We start from the raw sequence: 22,766 nt of genomic DNA, 5'->3' as shown, positions 1-22,766 counted from the left end.
CAGTGAAATGATGCTATTTTAACTGCTGTTACACCAAGCTTGAGTGATGTTCCGATATTTTCCGTGTTTCGCCACTAGGTGTCACTGTTGACCACAAAGTGTCACCAGCATCGCCAACACTGACAAACTCCACTGTTAAATGAGACATTTTTATGAAGCAATGACAGACTGACTGAACAAAATACATTTTTTGGTGGTCAATCTAAAAATGGAACGAAGCAAGAAAACTGAAAGTTTTCCTCAGTGGTCTTCAGTCCTCTGTGCAGCTTACAGGGCTCCTGCAGGGATGAAATCAGTTGTTACTAGGCAGATTTCCTCTGAAATTATACTTTTTAGATTTTTTGATGTGACAGTTGAATAAATCATACCTTGATCCTCAAAGCTCCTTCTACCCATCAGACCCACGAAGGTTTGAAATTTATGCCCTGTGTAGAAAAACAAACCATGACTCAACCTGTATTTAATTACAGTTCCATATACTGAAATATAAAATTATCCACAGTGATAACAATACTTACGTTTACGAGCCGTCTGCGTTTTAACTGTTTGAAGCAATAAAGAAAGAAAGCAGTGTTTTTCTCTCATGAGACATGAATAGCTACAGACTACAGTTCATTCTTGTGACATTCAACAGTCCTACCTGAGTCTTTCTTCCCCGTGAGTCCCAGATACTGGCGTGGTCCTGGTTTTCTGATCATTCTCATTAATATGTCTGGAAGTACTCCAGAGTTGGGCCATTGGTTCTTGTAAAACAGACATGTTAGAATAGAGAGGCTGAACATTTATTTTGTATTGAGATTAATATCCACTATTTATAGTGGATAGCTGCTGAGCCAAACAAATTATCTTTACAAGAGCTTTTGAAAAGAAAAGTTTTAATTATTCCTTTAAATTCTAATAAAGTCAGTGTAGCTGAAGAAGTCTTACCTCTTTGTTGCTTTCTCTCCAGTTGTCAACGTCCATTTCTTGACAGAAAACATTTGTGAGAAGCAGCGCGACCATCAGAACAGTTTTAACAATCTCCATCAGTGCAGCCTGTGCGTAATTTCACCCCAATATGCTTCAAAGAGATGAATCCTCCGAGCCTGGCTTCCAGATAATAAGAAGTAGGCTATGTGTGTGCGCAGGTAGTCTGCACCTCTCTGCTGGATTATTTTAAATACCAAAAGAGACGAGAGCTGCGCGTCTTCTTTGATGATGCGCCATTGCGCAACTGGGATCCATTAACGATCACTTTGCGCGCACGGCGCTTTTACGCACAGCCGGAGAGGATGATGTGGATCAATGCTCGTCTCCGGCAATTATTTTGTGAGTCACAGGGATTTATATGTCATAATTACTTGTTATAATTAGTCGGTGTTTCATGTGCAAGGTTCGTGAAGCTGCAAAATAAGAAATGTACCTGTCAGGTTGGTTAAAAGCACTAAATGCATGTTAAATCATACAAATTCCTCAAGCACAAAAGTTCCTGAGTAGCTATGTAAATAATATAACACTTCTTGCCTCTATACAGTTGTATGTGACCATTTAGCCCATGGATAATATGTGTGGAAGGTGTGCTCTTATTCCATCGTAGGAAAACCAATGTAAGTGTAGCCTAATATCAATATGTCGATTATTATCTTCGACAGGTTAGGGAAGCCTACTTATATAAAATGTCAGAAACAGTGACATTGTAATGATTATTACCTTTATCATCATTATTTCCTGGAGCCCACGTAGCCTATTCAAATGTCTCATTTGACTAAATAACAGTCAAATGTTAGGTTTAATAGCAAATATGTGGCTACTCATGCTGTCAGATAATGGGTGACTTCAAAAATGACGTAAAACAATCAATCATGTTGTCAATAAACTCCAAGGGGAATCTACTGGCTGGTATCTGCTTGTCTGAGGACAGGAGTAATGAGGGGCCAAATTATTTGTTCCTACCTACTGGATGCAGGGCCGTTGTATAGGGGAGAAAGGTGATGATAATTCTAGGGGCCCAGCGCCCAGTGCGGCCCACAAAAAACTCCAGTAGTCTAATCTTTCTATGACTGATTTATTCTGCATAAGACCTTGACTAATACTCGTAGTAATGCTGCATTAGCATCAAAACATAGTAGGCTAAATAAAAAATGATAATACATACGTAGTCTAAGAAGAAAAAAAAACTGGAAAAGTTAGGTGCCCACTTTAGTATTCTTTAAGGGGGTCCCGAATTTCTAGCAACGGCCCTGACTGGATGCAGTGTGTGGCGCGGTTTGGGCTTTTTGAAGCTTTCTGTCCCGCCTCGGCCGCCGTAGACGGAGCAGCACAGCCCGCCCCCGACTCAAATGTTTTGGAAGTGAATTAAGGAAGTCTGCGTTAGACAGAGGAGGAAGGAGCTTTTAAAGTCAATACACTGTCAAAGACATGCCCTCAGGTTTCTGCTTGTGGTGAGTTCACGGTCCCTCGCTGCCAACGGGAATATGGCTGTGCTGCGTTCCCTGTCCTCGCTGTTGTGGTGCCTCGCTGTGACAGCTCATGTGACTGAAGCCGGGGGCAGGTCCTGGCAGCGGGCGACACTGACCGACCATGGGGACCGGGTCTGCGAGTCCCAGGAGGACAACACGGTGTCGCTGAAATCCAGAAAAGGCAGCGGTCCGGTGGTCTCCGCAGGACCCGAGCCGGGAGACGTCGCGCCCGCGTTCAGAGTCCCGACTCTGGACGGGGAGTTCTCCTACCAGCCCGGAGCTGCCGGGGGACCCGTGCTCATCCATGCCTTCACCAACAAGTCCGGGTTTCTGGAGTGTCTGTGGAGCTCGGAGTCGTCCCTGAGCAGCCTGGTGCAGGAGCTGCCGGACAGCACCCAGGTCCTGTTCCTGTCCCTGGACGACTCCGCGGTCACTGATGCTCTGTGGATGAGGGAGCAGCTGCAGCGGGCCGCCATGGGGTGAGGGGGTCTGCAACACAGTATACACAGTATAGCCTAGGCCTATTCACCCTAAAATAAAAGTTAAACATGTGACTCACCTGCTGCAGTTCCATCTCTGGAGACCACCTGGAAAACCAGAACCAACCAGGAAGTATTCAGATCCGTTATCACTGTAGTTCTAAGTAGCCTAAAGGTAGCCTACCAGGATGACAAAAGATGCAACAGTTGCATTCAAAATCCCAAAATGTGCTGTCAAAGAATCCAGAGTGAAACAGCTTTATACATAGGCCTATAGGTTTGTGTTTCATAAGATCAGTTATTCATCCCTCAGTGGGGAAAGTGACATGGATCAGCACTGGTGTGCAGTAAAATCAAAAGTATTAAACTTTTTTTTTTTTAATCTTTAAGAAAAGGACAAAATTAGGCAAAGAAAATGTAGTATGGTAGCTACACAACTTACAGACAGCACAGTCTCAAAACTACATAATTTTTTGCATATTTATCTTGTAGCCTAGGCCTATATCACATTTTATCTTAATTTTTTAATCACAAAATCAAATCCAATCAAATAAACTTTATTTGTCCCGCAAGGGAAATTTGTCTTCGGCAAGTAGCGCAGGAAGAAACAGCTGCCTTGTTCATACATACGTACATACACAACAGAGTATACAACATCTATTTTCTTCATATGCTGTATTCTTGGAGCAACTGTAACATGTTGATAAGGCCCATAAAGTATTTCTGATTCTGAAATCTGAATGGGACTTAAATAAGATTATATTATATTTTTCAGCCTACACCGTGAGAAGGTATAATGATGTTTTTTTTTAACCCTAAAAAATTGGCAAATTAATTTGAAATGGAAAAACTCAGTTCCTCATATGCTAAAGCATTTGAATGAAAGTGTTGGGTGTTTTCCACCACAGCTCATCAAGTGGAAACCAACTCTAATTAAGAGGTAAATTCATCACAGTTGAAATCTGCTCTTAACAGAGATCATGTTCATTTGAAAATTAATAACACGTCCGTTCAGCCTTTATTGTCTCACATTGAAAATTTAGCTCACAGACTCAAATGGATAAATCACAACAGGCTCATCATTAAAGACCATTGAGTGTTCAAATGGTAAAAACAACAACAACTGCAGCATTAATATAGGCAAGATACAGGCATAAAACAAATTAAACCAGATCAAACTCAGTTAGTAGCAACATACAGCATGAAAAAGGGAAACGGTCTCACAAACACATAAACCAAAGCCAAAAAGAGGAAGCACAGTTACAACCTGAAACTCACTAAAAGAGATGTTGTTCTTGGGTAGTGACTTGAACCTAAATATGAATCCCCGAGTTTCAGGGTCAGAGTCTTTTTCTAATTATGTTTGAAGTGAATTTAGCCTGAGATGTCTGACATAAAGGGCAAGCTGTTGTTAACCTCGGTCCAGTGATTCTCAGTCACCCACAGCATGCCCTGCTTTTAATCTAAAACAGTTCCAACTAATCTTGTGTGTAGTTATTTCAGTGTGAGTGTTTGATCATCAACATGAATTGTGAACGAACTGCTTCTTCAAATTTTCACTCATGACCTCCCTGCTCCTCTCTGCAGTAAGAAGGAGGTCCTGTCCAGGCTTCACTTCTCTCCAGTGCCGGTCTTCGCTCTGGGGAACTGGATCCCCAACGTGCTCTACTACTGGAGCTGCATGGGACACAACTGCGGCTTCTCCCAGGTTGCATTCACCTCCGAGGGTAAGAGGACGAGGCTGTTGTCTGACCCGTCCAATAGAGATGAAGGTGGCTGCACGGATTTGGCTTCTAAATGGAAATTAAAGCTGCTTCGCAGCAGTGGACAGGGCCAGGCAATTTTGGATAAATTTAGGCAATTCTAACAAGAGACAAAATAGGAAGACAACAAGAACATCGGTATTACAATGTCCATTTTATATTTATAGCTGCGGCTTGAACTCACAACCTCTGACACCAAGAACCAGCCCCTCATTGTGCTAATTGACTAGAAGTGAGACCTGGTGTGTGGCTTCACAAATGGACTAAGCCAGTCGCCATGGTGACAGCAGCTGTCAAGGCAGATTAAAAAAATTGTCACAAATGTCAAAGATTCAGGACAAAATCTGATAATACATATATTGCATCTTGACAGCATGGAAATATTTTGCTTTATAAGAGAAAATCTGATGTTTAAAAATGCCACTCTAATACCCCTTTCCCACTGGCCAAAAAACCCGTTTAAACCCGCTAACAATCGGCTTTTGGTGGCAGTGGGAAAGGCGCACCGAGCAGCGTCGACCCGCGTCGACGCGGGTCAAACGACTCGGCAAGCGACGCGGGTTAAAATCGCCTTTAATCGGCTCGGCTCGGCTCGGCTTGCAGTGGGAACGCCAGACCCGCGTCAACCCGCTAATTTACGTGATGACACTGAACGTTACGTGACTCTACGTCATCGCGCCGGTCGCGTCTCATATCACGTACCAAAACAAAGCTCTGCTCCGCTCTGCTCTCATCCGAAACTGGGATCAAAACATCAGAGAACACTGACCAAAAACGATAGAAAAAAAGAAAAGAAAAGAAGCGACGTCTGTTTAACTGACGTGTTGCGCCGCGGACGTCCGTCATCCGGCCGCAGCAGACTCTCTGTCCTCCGCGGTCCTGGTGCTCCAGGTCAGCCAGCCAGAGAGTCTGCCTCGGCGGACGGACACTCCGCGGCGGGCGGCTGTGGCATGACTGTGTGTGTCTCTTGCACCGCGGATGAGAGCGGGGCGACTGGTTTATGCTCTGTCTGATCCCTCAGCGGGGGGGCAGACTCGGCTCATTTTGGTCAATGGGAAAGGGGCCAAATGCCGATTGTTAGCGGGTCGACCCGCGTTTAAAAAACCCGCGTCGACCCGCTAATTTTAGTGGGAAAACGGCTTTACATTGACTGCAGCTGTTCCCATTCAACATGTTTTCAAAAATTCAATTTTTGAGATAAAATTGTGATATTTGGCAAACTTCATCAACTCCAAAATATTGTCAATTTGTGTGTTTACAGTACTGTTTACAGTCAAACGTTTTTATGCACTGTTGGCTCAGTTTTTCAAATATCAAAAAGCCGGGTGGTATTTTTGTGCAGGATGGTCAATTGAGCAAAAATTGTGGGACTTACAACCTTACAACCACCTATGCAGAAATATATTGGACTCAATTGCTCCTCTCAGACTTAAAAAAGAAAAAATCAAAACTCAGCCTTGGTTTAACTCCACAACCCGTACTCTCAGGCAGGAATGTAGAAGAGCGGAGAGGAAATGGAAAAGGGATAAACTACAGGTATCCTTCATTCATTTGAGACAGTGCCTTATTAATTACCAGAAATGTGTCAAAACAGAGAGAGCAAAATACTTTTCAGAAATTATCTCCAGTCATGTAAACAGACCCAAGGTTCTATTCGACACCATAAACAAAATACTCAAACCACCAGTCACAGTTCCAAATGAAGCCACTCTGGATACCTGTGAACTTTTTCTAACATTTTTTATTAACAAAATCAGCAGTATACGTTCACAGATTGTTCCTCCCTCTTTTGATCCCTCAGAGCCATCCTCATGTTCCTCCACTTTGACTAGCTTTGTTCCAATCTCTCTCCCCTCCATGACACAATTAATCTCACTCATGACTCCCAGCTCATGTTCTTTAGATACTATCCCCCCTCACTTGTTTAAGGAAGTGGTACACTCTATTGGGCCCAGTGTACTCTCAATAATAAATAGCTCTCTAGTAACTGGTTATGTCCCATCTTGTTTTAAACACGCAATTATTCACCCTCTTATCAAAAAAGAAAATCTAGATCCATCTGACCCAGGTAACTATCGTCCCATATCCAAACTGTCATTCATCTCAAAGATTCTGGAAAAAGTTGTATTCACACAACTCACCTTATATCTTGACAGTCACGGCATTTTGGACAAATTTCAATCTGGTTTCAGAAAAAAACACAGTACAGAATCTGCGCTACTGAGGGTTAGTAATGATTTATTAACATCTCTAGACTCTGGGAATCATTGCATTCTGATTCTATTAGATCTTTCAGCAGCTTTCGATACCGTAGACCACTCCATCCTTTTAGACCACCTAGAACATCTTGCTGGTATCCAAGGACTGGCCCTTCAGTGGTTTTCCTCATACCTCCAAGGTCGATCAGCCTCTGTGCAAATGCACGATATGCACTCTTCCTCTGTATCCATTCCTTGGGGGGTTCCACAAGGCTCCATCTTAGGACCTATCCTCTTCTCCTTATACATACTTCCTCTGGGCTCCATCTTAAGAAAGTACAATATCTCATACCACTGTTATGCTGATGACTCACAGTTATACCTCCCGTTAAAAATATCTAACCTGGGTAGTATCAGTGTATTACTACAATGTATTAAGGATATCAAATCCTGGATGGCCCGAAGTTTCCTTCAGCTCAACCAAAATAAAACCGAGCTCCTAGTTTTTGGCCCCACAGACACTCCCTCCTCCATCATCAGTGCTCTTGGTCCTCTATCCTCACATCTAAAACAGCATGCAAAAAACCTTGGTGTCATCTTCGACTCTGGATTCAAATTCGACAAACAGATCAATTCAGTAGTCAGCACAAGCTTTTTCCATCTTAGATCCATTGCAAAACTCAAATCATTCCTGTTACCCAAAGATTTAGAAACCTTGGTTCACGCTTTCATTTCCTCCCGACTAGACTACTGTAATTCTCTCTACTCCGGAATCACCCAATCAGCCCTATCTCGTTTACAGCTAATTCAAAATGCAGCAGCAAGACTTATTACTGGTACCAGAAAGATCGACCATATCTCACCTGTACTGGCTACTCTTCACTGGTTACCAGTTAAATATAGAATTCAGTTTAAGATACTTTTATTTGTTTTTAAAGCATTGCATGGATTAGCACCTGATTACATCACAGAACTCCTCACCCCCTATTCCACTTCTCGTCTGCTCAGATCCACTGACAAGTCACTGCTGTTCATCCCACCTACAAAACTAAAAACAAGAGGTGACAGAGCCTTCTCAGCTATTGGTCCCAAACTATGGAATAGTCTCCCACAAACAATCAGATCTTCACCCTCCATAGACATCTTTAAAACTCAGCTAAAAACTTATCTCTTCTCTCTGGCTTTTAACTCAGTCTCATGAGAACCTCCCATAGGCCTACCATTATTCCCACTCACTTGTTGTTTTAATGCTTCTTTGTGTCTGTCCTGTCTTTGCTTGAATTAATCTTGTATGTAAAGCACTTTGGTCAACATCTGTTGTTTTTAAATGTGCTCTAGAAATAAAAATGACTTGACTTGACTTGACTTACAAGTAAGGTATAATAAGTTCTACTGTTTTTGAAAAAAACAGTGATGGACTTAATGAATTGCACTGGATTTAAGTGTAGAAAGAAAGGTTTCTAAATTATTGGAGGAACATTTTGGTGAAAGTTGCAAAACTGTAGCATGTACGGTTCGTTTGTTAGGAATCCCCCCCCATGTCCTTGCATTTGAGCAAATCTGGCATGGGACTGGACCTTTGTGCAAAGTTTGGTGATTTTTCAAGTATAGGAAGTAGGATTTCCGAGGAAGAAGAAGAATACTGGTGAAAACAATAGGTTCCTGGCAGCCTGGCCCCTAAAAATGCAGAAGGAGAGAGAGGGTGTGGTTTGTGTGCAAGTTTGGGCATCGTATCAGGTTCTTAGGAGGCACAGACTTTTGCGATTTCCAATATGAAATCTGTATTAGATGCATTTTTATGACTTCATCACATCACAACTGTGGCAAAGCAGCTATTGTCTTTTCTTCCAGAAGCGTTTCCCTGCCCACATCGACTAAAAGCATCTACAAAGAACTTTTATTTTGTGTTGATTTTGGCGATCCCTGTGGACAAAAGCAGTAATGTCTGAAGACTGCTTTTCCCATGAGCTCTAGCGCATACTGTCGCTAGTGTCGTCTGTTGCATATCCAGTTTAAAGTTTTTTATAGCGGCTTTAATGACAAAATGTCACTTTCTATTACTGAAGAGCTCCTGCATGCACAAAGAAACTGTACATTCACAACACATTTATTATCTCTTTCTCAAAGTTGCACTATTATTATATCTTGTCTCACACAGGGTGGAACATGCCTGTCATCGTCAAGAGACTAGACGCCAGGTATGACTGGCTCATGGCACGCTGGGGTCAGGGGTCGAATCTGGTTGATGCGGGGAACGGGTGCGATCCTTCCCCATCTGTGGCAGGAGCTGTGGCCTGGGTCTCAGAGGGCAGCTGCTCCTTCTTCACTAAGGTCTGTCTGTCGCCTCCTCCAGCTCATGCAGATGAACAGATAAAGGAATGATGATTTCAGGTTGTCTCCCTGTCCACACTTCTTATTCTTGTGAATGTGATCTCAGTTGCACCTTGAGGGTGTTTCTTGACTGATTTGGAACAAAAATTCACATGAATTAAAGGATTAAGGCATTCGATTTTAGTGGTCAAAAGTGAAAGGCCACTGTGACTGTATAAAACTCATTTTTTGGCCTCAACTCAAGAATTTAAATCTCTAAATCCTCTGATTGGAGCTGGAATCAGTGAATTTCGTCACTTTCTTCAAGAAAATATTCCAGATCACCTAATTATTAATCAGCTGAGTGGGCCAGCATTTTCAGTTTCTCTAGGCCTAACTTTTTCAAAAGTGACATTAAATATTTTTTATTATCTGGGTGGAAAAACCCCTAAAATGATTTTAGATCTCTACACAGACCCAGGATGTTCAGATTATTTTGAGGTTCGCAAAATAATTCAGTTTGATTATGGTGAGTCACAGTGTTCAATAGCAGGGAAGGTTTTCTTTAGCTAAAGTATTATAGAGGCCTAAATGATTCATTTTCTTTGCTCATGTGCATAAAAGAAAATGTGGAATCTGTGAACAGTTGTATAAATGTCACACCAAAGTCACATGTTAGAGGATGGAGGGTAATCCAGTTAAAACAAGTGGATCCCACAGACATGTAGTGAAGAAGTAACAGAAGGGAACTATTGAATAATATTTATAATATTTTCTGATGCTGACTTGACGACGCAGCATTTAAGCACAAAAAAATACATTAGTTGTTACCATTTTCTATAACTGATTAATTGTTTGTCTTGTTAATGCAGCAGAAATTCTGAATATTATTTGGTTTCAGATTGGAAGCATTGTGATAACTTTTCTTAATATTTTTATGTTATGTTATGTTATTTCAATGATTTAATCCATAATGAAAATAAAGGTTGTTAAATTGTAATTCTGATGCCTTTTGCTCCTCGTAGCTCACCAACACACAGTGTCGTCTACACGTCTTGCTGTAAACATCACCGTGCTGCCTTTGATTTCATGTGAATTCATCAGCATCGGATGCTCTCCATCCTTCCAGGTGCGGTCCATGGCCAAATCCAACGCCACCGGTGTCCTTGTCTACGCTCTCCCCGGTAACCCGATCCAGGACATGAACTGCGTTGGGGATGAATGTTATTCGCAGCTGGGCATCCCAGCTGCCATGGTGCACCTGGAGCCGTCGGTTGCTCAGGCGCTACAGTAAGACCGACCCAACTGACGCTGATGCTCAACTTCCTTAACATAGATTAACTGTTCTTTTGAAAAGGTTACAGTAGTGGTTCTCTGAAGCCTGACTCTGTCCAAGCTAAAACTCTTGTAAATAATTTCCCACATGTCTTCAGAAGAGGAAATGAGATTAGAAAGCTCTTGATAAGAGATTTTTTTTAAAGTATGTAATTTTTTAATGTAACATATTAAATGATGGTAAAATAATTGCATTTGTTTTGTAGGTTTGGACAGAAGGTGAATGTGTCCTTCCAGAGGACTCCTTCCCCAAACTTCTTCATCAGTATTGACCCACAGGGGGCGCTGGCTGAGATGGGCTGGTTCCTCTACCCCTCCTTCAAGTTTGTCAACTGGCAGGCGCAGTGGTGAGAGACTCCACTGTAACCAGCAGCCTGGTTCTATCAAAAATAAACACCATCAGCTTTATTATTACTGTTTTTATCATTATACATCATGGTTTTAATGAGTTGTGTTAGATTAGATTGTATAGATGTAGGCTATTTCAGTGTGGATGAATATGCTCCAACATTTTCCCTTAAGCAGGCCTGGTAATTAACTGTATGATAAATTATACCAAGATGTTAATGAGGAGAAAATGCTACTCATTTAATAAGAAAATGTATTTTTTATTCATGTATCAGTTCGGTATGAAATATATATATTTGGTTCATGGTGGTTTGTGCAGAGAAAAAGTTAAATGATCAACAGCATCTCTTGCTCTTTCTCTTACATTTCACTTAAACCAAGTAGTCATAATGTTTTTTATCTTTAACTTTGTGGTCCTTGTCTCCAGGTTTGATTTCTATGCAGATCTGCAGATGAAACTTAAAAGTCAGGCTAGGGTGGTTCCTGTCTTTGACAAAGTCCAGATGCAGGGTGAGAAAGGAGCAGTGGCTACAGTCGACCTGCCTTCAGGTAACTACAACTACTACTATCTCAAGGAAATTTAAATCGAACTCAACTGGACTTGGTTCTCATCCAAGAGGCTTCATCAGTTCATTTAGCATCTGACCAGACTAGGACTGGTCCTTGAGATAACTATGACCTGGACAAATGAGAATATTCACAGGCTTACAACTACTACTGTACTGCTGTGTCTGTTTGAATGTCAGTATTTAGTGCCACGGGGCTGACGCTCCCAGGCTGAAAGCAGAGGGGAGGGGACCCCTGTTTTTATCTTACACAAGTTTCCAAAATATTTACCCAAGAAACACCAAAAACATATCAATGTGTGTGGTAGGGATGCACATGATTAACCGTTTAACCGTTAAACCGATAACAAGAAGTTTGACCGATTAATACTATCGGTTATTTATTTATTTTATTAGCTCCTTATGTCGTCAACTCATGGGGGCGTGTCGACACGTGCAGAGTTCACGTGCCTTCAGTCATATTTCACAGCAAAAAGTTACACAGGAGGACTGACAGTATGTGCAGCAGCCCCCATGAAGGAAGGTCAGACAATAAATGTAGCCTACATGGACATAGATGTGCATCACCTGTAACTACGGCGCTGAGAAAAAAAAAAAAGAGGACGTCGCTGCTCTCCAGCCTGTTCACCTGCAGCTCTCCTGCAGCTCCACAGAGGAGCTGTCAGAGGAGCTCTGCTCTTCCTTCAGCCTGGTGTTTGGCTGCACTTTGTATAAAAACAGTTCTACATTGGACGATCTAACCTCCAGAGCGCGATCAGCTGAGACAGAGCACACTGATCAGCTGTCGCGGTGCACGTGTGTATTTAACGGCAAAAAAAAAAAAAAAATTGGAGTGATAATTTTTTTTTTTTTTTTTTTTTTTTTTTTGCCGTGCGCCGCAAGTGTCTTAATCTTATCGGTTAACGGTTAATAATCGGTTAACGAGCGTCGGTTATCGGTCAGAAAAAAAATTCAAAATGTGCATCCCTAGTGTGTGGGAAGTCCTCTGGACGCTGGGGGTCTGCTTCTTTTCCTGATAGGAGCTACCGTTTTGTCAGAATAAGACCAAATGTGAGACCAGCGATGAAGCAGAAAATCCCCCTCTTTCTCAACATTTCTGTCTGCCTTCTGTCGTCATGGCAATCCCCTAAAATTACCGTGGCAACCTTTGAGGCTCAGGCCGGAGCCACAGCTGAGACCAATTCATTAATCAGGGACTCCTCTGATATCTCTGCAGTTAATCTACTATGACCCCTATCTCCCATACATTTCTATCAAACACAACCACACCCCCATCTTGATGTGATACAGTTACACACAGACAGGTTGACAGACAGACACACTACTCAATGCATCAGTGCTCAGAGAAAGATGATCATGTGTCTGCCTGATCAGCTCTGTCTTGACCTTAACTCTTTCGCGACCATTGACGAGTTAACTCGTCACAGCCTGCCGAACGTTCACGACCATTGACGAGCAAACTCGTCAAAACCGTTTTTTTACAGATTAAGATAATACACTCTGAGGTACCCTGTGTGTGAATATGGTAGTCCTCTGATATGTAAAACTGTTTTAAACTAAAATCAAAACATAATGTTTTTTATAAACTGTGTGATCTTGGTTTTATTTGAGTAATCGTTCTCCTTGAATGCTGCTCTGGGGACAGCGTGCAGCGCTGTGCGGCTGTCGGCTACAGTGTTGCCACTTTCTCGCTGAATCTGGCGGCTTTCCAAACCCTCTTTTGACAAAAGCGACCGACGACAAATCTGGCGAGTTTTTCCGGTGTTGTTTACAAACGTTTCTGGTTTGAAGACTCGGATCTGAAAGTCCGTTATCACAGCTGTTTTCACGGTGCAGCGGAGCGGGCGCTGTGCAGCGGGTGCTGTGACCGGCCGCCCCCCGCCCCAGAGCACTCATCGCCGGCCAGTCACACAGCAGTGTCACGGAGCTGCTGCGCTGCGGCCAGAGACCCACACCGCTGCACCGCTGCTCTCCAAGCTGCCACACCCCCCAGATTTACCTACAAATATATTTATTTAGCCGTAGAAATGATTTGGGAGACATGCCACACTGCAGAGTACCGGTAAAATGAGCAGATTGCCACTTGACACAAAAGTGCGTTTTTCTCTGAAACTAGAGCGGGAGCTCCGTTTTTGGAGAAACCCAGCTCTCTTCTCCTCCTTCGTACTCACGAACGAAACGGCAGAAAAACTCGCCGTTTTTTCGAGAAGCACGTTGTAAAGTCACTCTTCAACCAAGTGAAGACCGTTTGTTTCTAGGTGATGTACAGAGTTCGGTTCGACGTGAGATAAAAGGTAAACAAATAGCCAAAAACATGTGGTCCTGAGTGGATGTGCTGAGGAATTAGTGTGGTCGTGAAAGAGTTAAGGTTGTTGGATTGATTCCCATGTTGACAGAGATGACAGACGCATTTCAATCAATTCACACGCCAGACATGACATTTCTCATGCTGAGAAGTGATAAAACTCGCCACACATTAATTAGTAATCTATGAATGGATGATACGAAGGCAGATTGCTATGTTTAGTCCATCCATACAACTGGCTTGAATTAGCGACCTATCAGCCAATCGGAAAATAATATGTCTTGTTGCCGGGTAAAGTCTACTGCAGATTTCCACAGTGCTGCGAGCACACACTCTGAAGGCTCTGACAAGCGTGCACAGGTTGCAGACAGTGAAGTGACGGACTGACCATAGGGCGATGGACAAATGCCACAATAGTATAATAATATATATACAGTGTATATATATATATGCTGTAGTGTAGAATATGGGGCTCCAAACATGGAGCTGGGTCCTGATTAACAGCCACATTGTTCCATAAGTGACAACTATTTATTCAAGGGTAAGGTTTTCATATAAGCCCTTTTGGGTTTCATACCCCCTCCCCTTCGCACATCCTCAAATATAATACATGTTCATACTATTTTAAATGATATGTTCATGCAAAATAAATAAAGAAAAAAAAGTGAGATTGTTCTGGTAGCTGTTAAATGGAAAGTTTATTGTAACTTTTCCAGCTCAGTCCCTGTTCTGAAAACCATCATTATCTGAGAGTGACCGTGTGAAGGTTTTACTACAGCAGCAACTGAGTAGAAGCCATTTAAAGCCCTCTAATGACACTAACATCTGTAGGTTATGTCTGTCCACAGGCTTTATGGACTTCGACATGCTGGAGCTGGACGCGTCCCTATCGTGTCCCGGCAAGAGGGACTTGTCCTGTGCCGAGTGGGATCACACAGTGCAGCTGTTTGTGTGCTGCGATCGCCTCAGTCCATACTGCAACATGGAGCTGGGCCGGTGGATCACGGCCTTCCGCAGGTAAGATTTCTGACGTTAAACACCATGAGACATATGATGATTATAATAATGAAAAGTCACGCTGAATAATCCACAGATTTTATTGAATAAATACGTGGGTTTTGATGTTTGGGTCTGGTTTCTATTCTGTAGATTAAATCTTTTAAATGATTTTAAAATATTTAATGAAATTCTGAGGCTTTCTAATACAATAGTGTGGTACTCAACAAATGTTTAAGGAATAATTCAACATTTTGCCAGGAAAAGCCTTTTTTTTTTTTGTTCGAGAGGGATAGTGTACATTAATGAACATTTTAAAAAGATAAAATGTAAATGCACCCAATTATAGCCAAAAGGCTCATTTCCATTGGCAGTCACTGTCTGACCAATCACATCACCCCTTTCAGCACACCAAGTTGACATCTTCACACTTTTTTTCTTGATTTTGTTCTTGTAATTATGAATAAATTATATATAAGCTGTTATTTACTGAGCTTTGGAGGCACTGGTAGGTCAGTTCCTGGACTTCTGTTCATTGATTTCAGTGTCTATGCTAAGCTAACAGTGTCCTGGTTGTAGCTTTGTATTTACAGCACAAAACTGAAAGTGATACCAATATTTGTATTTCACTTTTTTTAATGTTCTTGTTAATATTGAATACTTGAATACTATTGATTTGAGCTGTACCACCCAGTCCTTATTCCAGTGGCTGTTAAAAACAGCCTGAATAACTAATGTCTTTCTCATACATGACTTGCTCCTTGCTCTATCTTGTTTCTTGAGATGATAAATATGATCTAGTTGTGTGTGTTACTTTGCAGAGGCATTGGGCGCTGGTTCACAGACGTGACGCCCCTCATCCCGCTGCTGGACGGCAACAAATGCACCTTCACCATGAAGACGGTGCCGTGGGCGATGCCGTGGATCGTCTCCCTCAACCTGAGGTTCAGCGCCAGCAACCAGACAGGTAAAATAACTCAGTCAAATCTGTCTGATGTAAATGTCCATAAATCTGAAATCACAGGAAAACAGCAGTCCTTACAGCATAACTACAGAACTGAACTGAGAATCCCTTTTTTTAAGTTTTGTCCTCAGTATCAGAGTAATTCCCTGATGGCTGTCTCTACATCGGATACACAACAAACAGGGACTGCTAAAAGCTAATTTGGTATTCTTTTATTGGAACCAATTTGCTTAAGTGTGTACAGATGTGAGCTAAAAAAAAACGCTGTATCCCACTGTTGTCTAACAAACTCCATGGCAACAGTACACTTGTTTGCATCCTCCCAAATTCCCAAAAGTTTCTAATTTTACCAACATTTGGATATAGATAATGTTGCAGGAAATTGCAGACAACTGTTTATTTCTTTTATCGCTCAAATACCTTCATTATTTTTTATTAACTTACCAAAACCACAGAAATGCTGTGGTTTTGTCCAAAACCACAACCAAAGATCTTCACCCTGCCACAGACCTAAGAGTGTACAGTTCATACAGCACAGCAGGTTATGGTGAATTACATCCATTAAACACATAACATAAGCTTTTATCCATGTGACCCACCTGTGTCAGATTCAACTCATGACAGTGGTGTCACAGGATTTAACGGTGAGATGAGCCAAAGCCTGTTTGAGGCACACTGACAGTGAGCAGCAACCAGCCGACGCCCCCTCTGTGATAAAGGAGAACAACTACTTAAATAATGTCTCAGGACATTTTCCGTCCATTTCCTCTCAGTGGAGGTTTTTTTCTTCTGAAAAGCGAGAGAGCTGGAATCTGTCGGCAGGAAGGAACAGCCTGCCTGTAAATAGTTACTGGCACAGACCAGCACCAGGGATGACATGACAATCACAGCAAAAACAAAGATTTTATCTTGCGGAAAGATTTTTGACTCAACTACAGTTCAGTGTGACCGTGACGCACACAGGATGATCAGGGAATAATCAGGAGCCTGTCTGACACGATTAGAGCCGGATATGAGTTTTAGTTTTTCTTGAGACTCATGTCATGTGCTTTTAGATTGTATTAAGTGATAGTTTGGCTCATTTTATTTGGGAGTTTGGCTGTGTGGATGGTTTTTTTTGTTTTGTTTTGTTATGCCAAATAATTTAGCAGTTCTTATTTTCACTGTCCACACACTAATAACCACCACAGATAATATCTATTGTGAAATTAAATTGAAATGTTTTTATAACATCTTAAATTTAAATTGATAATGTTCTATAAATGTATTTGTCATGTACAACTGAGTGTGATGATTTAAATGGACCTAAAAGCTATTTTATGATAGATATGAAGAATAGTTAATGTAAATACATTTTCAAACAGAAAATATTTTTCTTTTTTTTTTCTTCTCACAGATCTCATTTTATTAGCTTAGCAAGCTGGTAAAGGGGAACTATGCAAGTCCGGTCATTTTTCCTCTGTTTTGCTAACCCTCCTCTCTGCCATGTGCATTTGTTTACAATGAATCCAGCAAGAAATCAATCCATGGAGCAGTGGATAACGTTATTTATCACAAACGATGTTTATGACAGATAAGACTACACAAATATACACAAGAGATTATGGGATAGGGGATCTTTTTTTTAAATTTGCCATTCAATTTTAATCCAAGCAATAATATTGACCAATGACTGAAAACATTAGCTTTTAAGTTTGATCTAATGATGGTATATTCTTTATTGTCCATGACATATATAAAAAATTGGTTTGGATCACAATAATCCATGGTGCTTGGACCTTGTGGTAGTCACAGTCAATTATTGTCAAAATGAAAGTAATTCATGATAAAAAAAAATGACTCAAATGAATTAACTCTCACATATTCTGCCAGTTCTTCTCTTGATGAATTAATAAGTTAAAGCAGAAGTAAGCTGAATATTTGTGTTAATATAAGTCTTAAATAGTTATATCTTCTGACAGCAATCACTTACATAGAGTGTTTGGTCTGAAACACGGGTCTGTCAGTCACTCTGCTCTGCTGTAAGCCGAGGAGAAAACTTTCCTTGTATCCTACAACCTTTATCCAATGAGGAGAGAGAACGGCATGAAGGGCTGTGTGTGCAGCCAAGGGATGCGCGTGAATGTGGTGACATAGGGACGAGGACCAATAGATCCATGACGAGGGCGGGGACTGCTAACTCCATCGGCTGACAAGAAGTAGCCAAAGCGACCGGATTGCTTACTTCTGCTTTAACCGTAACAGCTCTGCCGTCATGTTTGGTCACTTTAAATTTAATTACAGTTTGTCTAAAGTGTTGTTAAAGGAGTATTTTGTTAAGTTTCAAACATTTTCAGTTGCTACTAAGCTCTGGGTTTCACAGGTAACCTTGTGGAGGAGCCCCGCCCCTTCAGAGTGATGTCACTGTACAGCGGGGGGACCTTCAACAAAAATTACAACAAGCAGTACCAGCCAATCAAATTCCCCGTCCCGGCCTCGACTAAAAAGGTGAGGTATCGATGACGCAGATTGTTTCAAACATGGCGACCGTCCCATCTGTGGAGCGTCTCAGCAGCTGTGTGTGTGTGTTTCCAGGTGGAGCTGGTCGCCGTCATCACCGGCCACGGCAGCGACGAGTACGGCTGCGGAGAGTTCTGCGTCACGTCCCACCACTTTCTGGTCAATGCTGTGTTCAACAACACCCGCGTATTCGATACCGCAGGTTAGAAATGGGACTTTTTTCTAGCATCACATGATTTTACTCAGTAGAGGCAGTTCACCAGTCAAGGAGATGCAGATGTTTAAATGTCATGTTTTCTGTGCACTTTTAGGACTTTTCATCCAAAATTTTAATTGGTAATGAAAAAAAAAATTCAAATTTCCATTGGCGATTTTTTTTAACCACTAGGAGGCAGCAGAAACATCATCTTTATAAACATCTCTGTTCAACTGGTGAATATTTTTCCTCTGCAAGAGTGAAACAAAACAGTGAAGTTGTGGTAAAGACTGAAAGAATTCCCTGCAGGCTTCTGTAGTTTGTTACTTTGCCATTTCATACATTGTCGTTTATAAAAAAATATTAATTAATGCTGCTTTAATGTGCTCAGAAATTAAGGAGATTGTTTTGTTTTGCTGCTGATTCCAGGGTCAAAAATCAACAGTTCTGCTTTAATACATTTCAGCAAAATACATTTCTATTGTTATTCATATTGATCAATAACTTATAGTTACTTGTATCTACTTATAGTAGATATGTATAGAAGTTAGATACAGACCCTTAATTGTTCATGGTTCACATAATGTTAAAAAAAAGTTAAATTTTGTTCCCATTGCTTTTTCAATGAATAAATTGAGGAATCTTTTAGTCTATTAAAGTGGAAACGGTGAAAAATACATTTCATAAATTTATTGTTTTGCCCAGTCAGCAAAACTCAAAGATGATCGGTTCACTCACACATAATGCTTTTTGAGATTTTAAAAATATCCTCACATTTGTGAAGCTGAAATGTTGCTTGTTATTTGACTGAAATGTTCATTTATCAGTTAATTTTCTGTTAATCAGCTGATAGATGAATCGGCCTGAGGACTGAGGAGGTAATTACTGCCACTGAGTTTCATATGTTTCTGTTGTTGTGCCTCAGGAACAGCTCTGGGCTGCGCCATGCGGGTGAAAGAGGGAGCGGTACCAAACGAACACGGCACCTGGCTGTACGGCCGAGGAGGCTGGTGCGACGGCCTCCAGGTCGACCCCTGGAGGATGGACATCACCAAGCAGGTGGGTGGCAGGGGAAGCTGGTGGAGACCAAAAACAGAGCTACGAGGAGAGGCTTTATTAACCCTACGTTCATCGGGAGGACAGAAATACGATCTGTGATGCTGGATATGTACATTTGCAACTGTTTTCTGTCCTGCCATATCTTTCTAATTGGGAAGTCAGTAACCGTGGTAACAGCCCAGTGAGGCTGAAATCCAGGAATGACATAAGCTTGCACCTCAACAATAAGGCCATATAACCCTTCCCATTCCATCTTTCATAATTTTTTGTACTGTAACTATTTTATACTGCACGCTGTCCATCCATCCATCCATCCATCCATCCATCCATCCATCCATCCATCCATCCATCCATCCATCCATCCATCCATCCATCCATCCATCCATCCATCCATCCATCCATCCATCCATCCATCCATCCACTCACAGCTGTCATAAGGAGGAGTGGTTTCACCTTGGACAGGTCTCCAGTGTATCACAAGGCTCACACTGCACATATTTCTATTAATATAAATATATATATATATATATATATATATCTTTTTGTCTATATTTAAGCTATTGGATCTGCAGCATGTTTTATCTTTTTTTTTTTTGTCTTTTTCTCTTCAGTTTGTTCATTAAAATCCAAATCGCACTCCACAGATATTAAAAGTCTACTCAGTGGTCAACCTGAAATATAAATAATAATAAATAAGATCAAAAATGAATTGAATGGTGCTGCTAATCATCGTTAACATGTATAGAAACCTGTCGCCTCAAAAGTAGGAAATGAATCTAGTAAGATAAAACCAGTTAATAGCCTGAACCCTCCTTTACATTGATGTACTGTGGTAATGAATTTCTCCTCAGTGCAACTGAACCACCAGACCATTGCCATTTTTGAGAGTTAGTTATTGTTAGAGGTTTTTACATTTATCCACACTGAGGAAACATGAGATTATTTTCAGATATGAAATCTAATGAGCTCTCTCACACACACACACTGTACAGTATTCAGGGTTACTGAGGACAAGTGTAAGCCCCAGTGCGTCTCTGTTCCTCCAGTGGATTTACAAGAACCTCACACAGAAGTTGAGGTCAGACTGAAGTGAAGCATTTGAGTGAAGTAAGCCCATTAGAATTAAGGAGCGCTTAATTATTCTGAAGTGAGTTATTGACCATAAAGGCTCCTGATGTAAACTCCTGATCCTCCTCATGTTCTCTGCAGTCATGTGCAGCACTTTTCTTATTCTCATATTCAGATTCCCATGTGGACTGAGCTGTGACTCAAATACATGTTTCTTTTTCCCTCTTTTGATTGACAGGATAATAACAAGCAGCAACAGTTTTGATAGTAATTTAAGTCATTTTAAGGATTTTCCATTAATCATTAGTTTAATGTGATAATAGATTGAATTTCTTTGGGGTTTTGATGATCTGCCACATCATCAACATGGGCTATAAAATGGAAAATGATTAACGGCATAGTTGATAATGAAAACAGCCAGTTGCAGCTCTGCCTCTGAATGTTAATATAACTTAAAGCCCCTACAAGGAACTTTTAACTGCATGTGCAAAAGTCTCTCATTTCTGCTGATGTCTCTGTGTGACCTACAACAGCCAATGAGCCCAACAGTGTGAGGAGAAGCTGTTTCTAAATACTAAAACCAGGAGGCAGTGGTCAGGTCGGACCAGGGACGAAACAACTGGGCAATAGGGCACCTGCATCAGGGCTCAAGAACTGTCACTACACAAATGGTGCGCAACTTCTTGCAGCCAGAGACTCCTGCAGACTACCGCGTTGTGCCACAGCTGCAGCCACGGAGTCAGAAGCTCCTCCGCACCGGAGACGGCCGAGGCAGCTCGCTCTCAAACACCCGAGGAAAGCGAGGCGGTTGGTTCATGCTCCAGGCGGCCGAGTCTCTCCGCTCCTCTCACCCACAGAGCACCATCCTGGGCTGTAACGTCAGCCTGCTCCACTGTCCTGCTAGAGGCTGTTCAAAAGTATTTTAAATGCATTTAGTAATTATTCATTTGATTTAGTTCAATACAGGACAGTGTACAATACCATTGATCAATTGTAAAGCAACGGAAATATGGTTGTTGTACCAGATTTAGCTTCAACAGCTAATTTCCATCTGTAGACCCAACATAAAATTCACAAATACAGATCACAATAAAATACAGGAGGAGCTTGGAACATAGGACCACATAGGTGAACACATGGACAGCATAGAGGCAGTACACACACGAGTTGCACAGGTGGGCCAGTAGCAGCTTTTGGCATAAATGCAAGGCAAGAATGTACATGATTAAAGTGCTAGTTTTCATGAAGATGAGTAAAAATAAATAATGATAGTTTTGTGAACGGTTTTACCTAAAACTGCTCACAAAAAAGTTATGGTCTTATAGTCTTTATGGAAGCTGAAGCTCATGCGAAATGCAGTCTTCATTCCGGTAAAGCGCTACCGCTTTTGTCCACAGGGACCGCCAAAATCAACACAAACTGAAAGTTCCTTGTAGGGGCTTTAGTTTGTTTGTTTGCAATGTCCGATGGGCGCCATTAGCAACTGCCTCCAAAAAGCCCTAAAGCAAGGCACTACAGCTGCACCAGCTCCCAGAATCCCTCTCTCTACATAATGAAGACATCCCTGCCTCGGGTTTTATAAACAAACTTTATTCTGAGCTCTTGTTTTGCATTAATATTTTGCCTGTTATTTCTAGATGACACTCACTTACTCCCTGTATGTCCTGTTTTCTTTGTAAAATGAATGTTATTTATGGACTTTTTTGTCTAAATCTGGTTTCAAAACCCAGTTTTGTTTCATTTTTAAGTCGTCAGAGTGAGGGACGGTTTGAACACATGCTGGTCTCAAAGTTTCGGGGACTTGGTTAAACATTATTTCATTCATTTTGATCAGATTCATTAAGTTCATTAACACAGTGTTCCTCTCCCTCTTTCAGTTGGACCTGAGTGGATCAGATTCCAACACCATCGTCTACTTCGGTTTGTTTGACGGTCAGGATCCGAACCCGTCTCGGCAGCCCGGAACCATCATCATGTCGTCTTTTCTCGTCTTCTACAAGTGACGGCGCTCTGTGAAACTCAGACTTCCTGAACGTTGATCTACATGTATTAACGTGACACTGAATGTACAATCAAGTGAGAGATTAAAATTCTATTTTCCTACTGTCATCACTCTCGTTCCTATTTCATTTGCGTAGACAGGAGGCGACCGCACTCGCCTACTGTATCACCACCGGCCATTTGCATTCTTCTCAAGAAGAAACCTCGCAGCCACTCCATGAGCTTTTTACGCCACTGAAGA

General features: G+C 41.6%; 2 protein-coding genes across 2 annotated transcripts; one reads left to right on the top strand and one right to left on the bottom strand.

The window, feature by feature from the left end:
• Positions 1-214: 214 nt before the first annotated feature.
• Positions 215-1,026, bottom strand: LOC310998677 (protachykinin; the record flags this gene model as incomplete). The annotated part of the gene is made up of 5 exons (XM_083988838.1): positions 215-278; positions 369-425; positions 519-542; positions 641-743; positions 928-1,026. 5 exons carry the CDS (start codon positions 1,024-1,026, stop codon positions 268-270), a joined length of 294 nt encoding a protein of 97 aa, XP_083844964.1. The 3' UTR covers positions 215-267.
• Positions 1,027-2,309: 1,283 nt separating this feature from the next.
• LOC310998672 (uncharacterized protein) lies at positions 2,310-22,626 on the top strand. Its single transcript, XM_083988833.1, has 12 exons — positions 2,310-2,917; positions 4,505-4,644; positions 9,037-9,209; positions 10,318-10,478; positions 10,730-10,870; positions 11,299-11,420; positions 14,591-14,759; positions 15,560-15,705; positions 18,065-18,189; positions 18,277-18,403; positions 19,323-19,456; positions 22,402-22,626. The coding sequence occupies exons 1-12, from the start codon at positions 2,454-2,456 to the stop codon at positions 22,525-22,527; spliced, it is 2,028 nt and encodes a 675-aa protein (XP_083844959.1). The 5' UTR covers positions 2,310-2,453; the 3' UTR covers positions 22,528-22,626.
• The last annotated feature ends 140 nt before the right edge of the window (positions 22,627-22,766 follow it).

Source organism: Trachurus trachurus, assembly GCF_905171665.1.
Source record: "Trachurus trachurus genome assembly, chromosome: 16".
Classification (NCBI taxonomy): Eukaryota; Metazoa; Chordata; class Actinopteri; order Carangiformes; family Carangidae; genus Trachurus; species Trachurus trachurus.
Note: the sequence above shows the minus strand (reverse complement) of the source record. Positions and strands in the feature narration are given on the sequence as shown.